This window comes from Phalangium opilio, unplaced genomic scaffold (assembly GCF_054372755.1).
Source record: "Phalangium opilio isolate 3A_F unplaced genomic scaffold, DU_Popi_V2 ptg000246l_1, whole genome shotgun sequence".
In the NCBI taxonomy this organism is placed as follows: Eukaryota; Metazoa; Arthropoda; class Arachnida; order Opiliones; family Phalangiidae; genus Phalangium; species Phalangium opilio.
The window spans coordinates 676,721-684,564 of record NW_028324225.1 but is presented as its reverse complement, the minus strand read 5'-3'; the positions used below and the strand labels follow the sequence as shown (position 1 = coordinate 684,564).

Here is a 7,844-nt window from a genome sequence, read left to right as displayed (position 1 = left end):
TTGACGTCGTGGTTGGGTACTTCACCAATTTCATAACGTCGTACCAGGTCGTGACGAAATTCAACAATGTTCTTCAAGAAGAAAATCTGAAAAAAGTGATTTTCCATATAGTGAGGATTCCCGAAGGATACGGTCGATCTAATCGTCGACATCTTAAACCCTTCAATATTTTCTCTAAAGACAGGCGAGGAATACGGCGGATTACGAGTACCGATAATCAATGTTTGGCCCGAGGTCTCTGTGTAGCTATTTCTCATCGTGACTACATGAACAATAAAAACAACAAATAGTTAAAAGCTCATTACAAGAGCATATCCAGAATAGGTCCCCACAACCAAATGCAAAAAACAGCTGCTTTAGATCTGTGTAGAAAGGCCGGAGTCGCTTTATCGGAATGTGGGACTCCCGACTCATTTCAGAAATTTAAACTTTATTTATCGGGTTACTCCATCTTTGTCTATAAATTCGAAAATAGGGTACCCATTTTAATTTTAGGAGAGAATGAACCAAGCGACATTAGGCCCCGCCTCTTTCTTCTTAATGAGAGTAATCACTACAATGTAATTACGAATTTAAAGCCTCTTTTTAGTCACGAATACTTTTGCGAGAAGTGTCTCACTCCCTACTGGCGTATTCAATCACACAAATGCAATGACTTTTGTTTTAAATGTATGCGTCCGACTGTTTGCCATGGTCGTGAAAAAACATGTGGGTCATGTTTGCGAAAATTCTGGGGGGGGGCGATTGTTACGATAGTCACTTGGTTCCGACTGGTAACAAAAAAGCCCTTTGTGAGAGGCTCTACCTTTGTAAAAACTGTTTTAAAACAATTGATTTCGGAAACCGCAAGACTAACCACACTTTTGGGGAGATGTTTTGTCAAGTATGTGGAAAACATCAACCTAGCGATCATTTATGCTACATTCAAGTGATAAAGGACAAAAACTCCCACGTTAACCCTGCTAAAAATCACGTCGTAATATACCGGAACTAATGTACATTTTCTTTGACGTGGAATGTATTCAGACAAAAATATGCGAGGAAAAGGTGGGAGCGTACGAACATCAAGCCATATTATGTGTTAGCATCTCAGTTTCCGAAGATTGTATAGACGAAAAATCCCTAGATTTTAATTGTATCAAATGCAACCAATTTGGACCGCGAAAACAACATTTCACTGGTGGACAACCCATAGCTCTATTCTTGGATTATTTAATCAGTTTATACGATGTGAAAAAAGTTATCGTATTATCCCATTTTGGTTGCAACTATGACAATCAATTATTAATTAGGGAAATAATTAATAGGGACGAGAAATTGGTCCCCGAAACTCTGAAAATTAACGGTACGCGCATTTTAGAAATGAAACTCTCTAATCTATTATTCCTCGATTCGTACAATTTTATCCCCGTAGCTTTGTCTAAGTTCCCTGCCACTTTTGGTTTACCTAATGCCGCCAAAGGTTACTTTCCCCATTTTCTTTTCAACGTAGTTGATCACGCGTTCGATATAGACAGACAGGAAGAGACAAACTTCGTGTTAGAAAATACTTTACCCCCTGCAGAGGCTTACGGTTGCCAGTATTTCACTAGGAAAAACTTGGACGCCTTTATGAAATGGCATGCCTCAGAAGTCAATAAAGAGAAAGGGTTCAACTTCTTAAATGAGCTTTATTATTATTGTGAAAACGATACTCTACTTCTCTTTCTAGGATGTTTAACCTTTCGGTGCCTTCTACTTAAAGTCACTAGCGTAGATCCTTTTAATTGTGGTTCTGTTACTCTCCCTGGCGTTTGTTCTTACGTTTTCAGGAAAAATTATCTTAAATCGAATACCATTAGTATCATTCCCTCAAACTACTACAGACTTGGTGAGAACCAATCTTTAGGCGCCATTGAATGGCTTGAATGGACTTCGCATGACAGAAATATCCCCATTCAATCCTCTTTTAGGGCTAAGGAAGTTAAAATACAGACCATGAAGGTAGATGGCTATTCCCCGATCAACAAAGAAGTATTTGAATACATGGGCTGCTATTATCATGGATGTAAAATACACTTTCCCATCAATAGAAACAAGATCTTACATGGGGACCCTACTGAAACGTTAAACACACGATACACAAAAACTGAGAAGAAAGTTTGTAAACTAGAGTCACTAGAATATAAAGTAAACGTCAAATGGGAATGTGAGTGGCAACAAGACAAAACAAATAACCCCGAAATTAATGACTTTTTAAAACGGAGTGATATTCGCATTAAAACATCTAAAAGACTGAACCCCCGAGATGCTTTCTTCGGAGGTCGATGCTGTGCTAACAAGCTGTACCATAAAACAACGGGGACAGAGAAAATGCACTACGTCAATTTCACGAGTTTATATCCATTCGTCAACAAAACTGGAAAAGTTTCTATTGGCCATCCTCAAATAATTTTAGACAATTTCCCCGATATCTTCTCTTTCGATGGACTCCTCAAATGCGACGTGCTTCCGGCTCAAAACCTGATCCATCCAGTTTTACCTGCTAGGATAAATGGGAAGTTAACATTCCCCCTATGCTACACCTGTTGCAAAACTCAATTTCAAGGTGACTGCACCCACACACCTGATCAAAGAGAACTACGGGGTACCTGGGTAACAGATGAACTAAGATACGCCGTAGAACGAGGATACAAAATAACACACATGTACGAAGCCTGGTCATATCAAATAACACAATACGATCAAAATACTAAACAAGGTGGTCTTTTTAAAGACTACGTAAACGCCTTCCTCGAGTATAAAACTCTGGCTAGCGGCTTCCCTGCCGAATGTGTCTCTCAGGAAGACAAAGAAAACTACGTCAAAAATTACAAAGAAGTCGAGGGGACCGATTTAGACATCGATAAAATTGAAAAGAATGAGAGGTTGAGATGCCTAAGTAAGCTCATGTTGAACTCTTTTTGGGGTTTGGGGGAAGTTCGGTCAAAACACCAGACACGCCTCAACAGCTATAATAAAAGACACAAAGACCCTATACGAACTGCTTCTTAACCCAGACAAAGAGGTAAAAAGTCTCTTGACTTTAAACGACAATACCATCTTAGTCAAATCAGAAGATATTGCAGAAAACGAGATAGCTCACAAGCATACAAACGTAGTTATAGCGTGTTATACTACGACTATGGCACGCCTTCATCTTTTAAAACATCTCGAGATGGTGGGAGACCTATGTTTTTATATGGATTCGGACAGCCTGATCTACCTCTCGCCAGATGGCGCTCCTATACTCCCCACAGGAGATATTCTTGGTGAGTTAAAGAATGAGTTAGAACCATACGGGAAAGACGCCTATATTTGTGAGTTTGGAAGCGCTGGTGCGAAAAATTATTCAATGAATATTTACGACCCCGCAACAGAAAAGTCACTAACATAATTAAAGTTAAAGGATTTTATTTAAATTCGTCTACTGAGAATCACGTGAATTTCGATATAATGAAGAAACTATTAGGTGTAAACAACGATGGGAAACCAGAAATGAACTCTGTACAAGTACCCATTGGTCCCCAAATACGTCGCCTGCCCAATCACACCCTCATTACAATAAATCAAACAAAAACATATCAAGCCGTTGTCGATAAAGTAAGAGTTTTCCCAGATTACACCACAACCCCTTACGGGTATCTTAAGTAAATTTGTAAAAGTAATTTGTATATATAATTTTTGTATTTTTAATTAATTGGGGGTTTTGTGTGTAGACATTTTTTGTGTATGTTAATTGCGATTAGTTTTATTATGATTAGAATAAATTTGTCAATAATAATTTTCACTTTATATTATGGTCTTTATAAATTTATTCCTACATTGTTATAAGCATATCAAACTAAGCATATACAATCAATCAATCAAATATTGACAGGTAAAAAGAGGAGATCGGGAAAACCCGACTCCTCCCCCTTGAGTGGCCGCCATCTTGAATTACTCCATACTGGCTGCATACTCTCTAAGCTTCAAGCTTTAAGTTTCTGTTTAAGAGTATGGTATGAGACTAAGCAATTTACAGATTTTAAATATCTGTTGAGAAATAGATATGTTAAGACTTCTTAAAGTGGCAATTTTAGGCGTAAAATAGATTCCTCCAAAGTCAGTCTAAAACTTGTATTCTAATATTTTTACCCCACTGTGCATGATTTAAAAATATAAGATATACATCCTAAAATGAGTTTGGAGAAATCTATTTTGAGCCCTAAACGGCAAATTTGAGAAATGCAATAAAAATGGCAAAAGGGAGGGGTTATATTCCATAAATGGGTCTCGACCTTCATAGCATACTTTTATAAAATTAAAAATACTTTTAAGCTCTCACTTCCTTTAAGAAACAAAAGTTTTGTTTTGATTAGTTTATAAACTACATTTAGAAAATAAATTAGTTTCAGTTTTTTAGCATTTAAAAAAAGTATTAATAGAGGGACTTTAACTGTCAAACTAAAGTGGTAGTAAAACAGTACATTTAGCTTGTACTGATATCAGATTCTTCACTGACTATGAACTGTAGTCTTCGTTTTTTACTTGGTTTCTCTTGGTGTCTTCCTTCTTGCGATCGATTCCGCTTTTTATGAGTTTTTGGCTTTGGATCTCTACTCCTCGAAACAATTGGATTCGTTTCTTGCTCCCTCATTCTAGAACCGATTTGCTCAGCTAGATCTCTGATTTCTGTTGGATACTGCTGTCCTCTTCTCGAATAGCTTGGACTGGATTGAGATCTATTTGATTCATCTTGGCTTATGTCGTCTCTTTTCGATTTTCTAGATATTTTGGACTTAATACTGCTTCTTCGTTCATTTTGCTCCAAATCCTTTTCGGCTCCAATTCTCTCTCCTGAATGCCGTAACCAAGTTTGTATAACTTGTTCAATGTCATATTCCTTGGCAAGTTTCGTTCTTGGATTTTTTCTTATTGCTTCTAAACAATAAATAAGTTTTGTAGGGTATAGACATAATGTCAGGCTTTAAGAATGTTAAAAAAATAATACCGATAATGAGTTTTCGTAGTGATAGATGTTTCATTGCCACTTTTCCATTGGCACCCGACCAATTTACACTAACAGCAAGTTCAGGGGATATTATATTGACTAGAATTCTTCTGACTGAATCATTTAATTTTTTTCCACCCCAACTTCATAAAACAATTACCTGAAATATGTTACATTAGGAAAAGTCGTCGAGTAATAATTAATCAAAAACACGATTTATATTACTGCTTTGTTTCTTTTTTCTTCTGAACTGCTAACAAACTTTTCAAATTCTTCTATATTTTCTTCGGTTTTTAATGGTAAAGTTGGCAGGTCTTGCACATTCATATCAAAAGGACTTGAAAAATTATCAGCGAAAACTTTTTGAAATAGATCCACTTTAACATTCAGATCAGAAAGCATCGACAATACTGCTTTTTGAAATTTATCTTCTGTAAATATTTTTTTTTAATTTACGTAATATAAGCATAACTCCATATATTTAAGCAATGTGTTAATCCCAATGACCCAATTTTTATTGCAATTAAATAATTTGGAAGTCTGAATGATCTAAGCTAGGTTCCTAGCCGCAAGGTTCCTTCTGTTTCAAGGGAGCTTTTAATAGACGACGCTATGATTTCGAATGAAATAGCTTAGGAACAGGGGAAAACGTGCGGCGAAAATCATAGATTTTTCTCTAAGCTATTCAAATTATGTTATAAGAACATAAATATAAATATAAAATAAACAATTTTCTTCTGTTAAATTAATGTAAAAGTAATATAGGTTTACCATTACGAGCAGCACTTATTTTAGGAATTATTGGCGTTCGAGATAATGACAACGATCCTCTGGCTGTGCATTGAACATTACCAGTTTGATGACTTTCATTTTGATTATCTGAGGATTTATTTGGAGTTATCGTTGAAATACTTCTATTTTGTTCGTGATTTGGTCTTTATTCTTCAATATGTTTAGGATCTTCAACAACATCAAAGATTTGATTATAAAGAGCATATTCTAAAATAATTCTTTTATATTTACCTCTTAATTTTCTTGAATCACCTTCTTGGGTCGCTGCTTCACTATTATCAATCACTCCGGTATTATTAAAATCTATTTAAAAAATTTCAGTTCATGTCATTGCAAGCTTGAGAAATAATAGCAGTGATAGAACCCAAGACGGCTCTAACGCAAAACGTAATAAATGAAGGCAGTTTTTTGTAATCCCCGGCTTCACAAAATGTTGTACATTTTACATTATCTATGCCCCCAATAACCAAATAATTAGCTAGAGAAACCTAGAAATGGAGTTCCTATCAGACTTATTTGGAACTGACAGTTTAGTGAAAACCACTTATTTTATAAAATAAAAAAAGTTGATTGACTACTTCTATTAACAGTTTTTATGGGGTCTTTCCCATTCCATTTCAAATATTAAAATGAAACTAAAATTACCTTCATCATTTTCTGTGTTCCTCTTTTGAAAAGACTCTTCAATGTTATTAATATTTTCTGAAGTAATAAATATGTCTCAATCATTAGTAAGGGTGATGATGTGGGTGTGGGTATTAGTAAGGGTGATGATGTGGGTGTGGGTATTAGTAAGGGTGATGATGTGGGTGTGGGTATTAGTAAGGGTGATGATGTGGGTGTGGGTATTAGTAAGGGTGATGATGTGGGTGTGGGTATTAGTAAGGGTGATGATGTGGGTGTGTCCGAATTAGAGGGTGTGGGTATTAGTAAGGGTGATGATGTGGGTGTGGGTATTAGTAAGGGTGATGATGTGGGTGTGGGTATTAGTAAGGGTGATGATGTGGGTGTGTCCGAATTAGAGGGTGTCGGTATTAGTAAGGGTGATGATGTGGGTGTGTCCGAATTAGAGGGTGTGGGTATTAGTAAGGGTGATGATGTGGGAGATTCCAAATTAGAGGGTGTGAGGATGGAAGTTTCTAGAAAAGATCTTAATGGGCAAGATGTCGATGTTGGGGGAGAGACAGGATTAGAGGGGAAATCAAAGTTAAATGTATTGGGAAGGAGTAAAAAGATACCAAATTTAGTAGAGGGTGGGGATGATGTTGTGAAAAGAGATTTTTACGAAATTAAACAGTCAAATTTAAAATATTCTGAAAATTGTGAAGCTCCAAATCTATGTCAAGATAAAGATTGGTTAGAGGAAGAGGTAAGAGATTTTAAGATGTTAGTTGATTATTCTTGTTCTTCTAAAGAATCTATTTTGAACAATCCTGTTTTAGCGATAATTAGTCATGAAGATGGGGAAAGTTTTACGAATAGTTTCAATGTTACAAATCAAGGTTTGGAGAGGGTAAGTTTTGATAGTTCTGTGCCCGTATCGCAATTTATAAATATTGATGAAGATGATGCCAGTAAACCATTACATAATTGTAATATAGATTCTTTTATCGCAAACGTAACTAAAATAGCACCACTTTCATTTGAGGGCGTTGAAAGCTTTGGTAAGTCATCTGCACTATTGCCATTAGCTAGAAGCTCACCCAAGATTTTAGAGGGCCACAATTCCGAAAATATTAATGTCAGTTCGGGTCTAGATAAATTTAAAACAAGTAATCTAGTTATTAAAGCCAACCCTAAGTCCAAAATTTTAAAATCACCTAGATTAGTTACAAGTAAAAGGATGAGTCTAACAGGCCTTAGAGACAAATTAAAAATACACATTGTTAAAAATCGTAGAGGTAGAAGTAAAAACAGTAGAAAAAGCAGAGCCACGTTTTCAAAGACAGGTTATAAAACTCCTATAGCTAGTCAGCATAGGGTTAAACGGAAGATAGACCAACCGCCTTCGCCTGCCAGAAATATTAAACCTAAATTAGAT

The 7,844-nt window shown here is 36.0% G+C and overlaps 1 protein-coding gene across 1 annotated transcript; it reads left to right on the top strand.

The window, feature by feature from the left end:
* Positions 1-706: 706 nt before the first annotated feature.
* Positions 707-3,033, top strand: LOC149611150 (uncharacterized). Its single transcript, XM_089858462.1, has 2 exons — positions 707-976; positions 1,027-3,033. Exons 1-2 carry the CDS (start codon positions 707-709, stop codon positions 3,031-3,033), a joined length of 2,277 nt encoding a protein of 758 aa, XP_089714588.1.
* Positions 3,034-7,844: the final 4,811 nt, after the last annotated feature.

Excerpts from the sequence above, each read along its gene's own strand:
- LOC149611150 (XM_089858462.1), top strand. The coding sequence starts at position 707 with ATGTGGGTCATGTTTGCGAAAATTCTGGGGGGGGGCGATTGTTACGAT. Across the intron at positions 977-1,026 it reads ACCCTGCTAAAAATCACGTC|ACAAAAATATGCGAGGAAAA; the intron begins GTAATATACCGG and ends GAATGTATTCAG.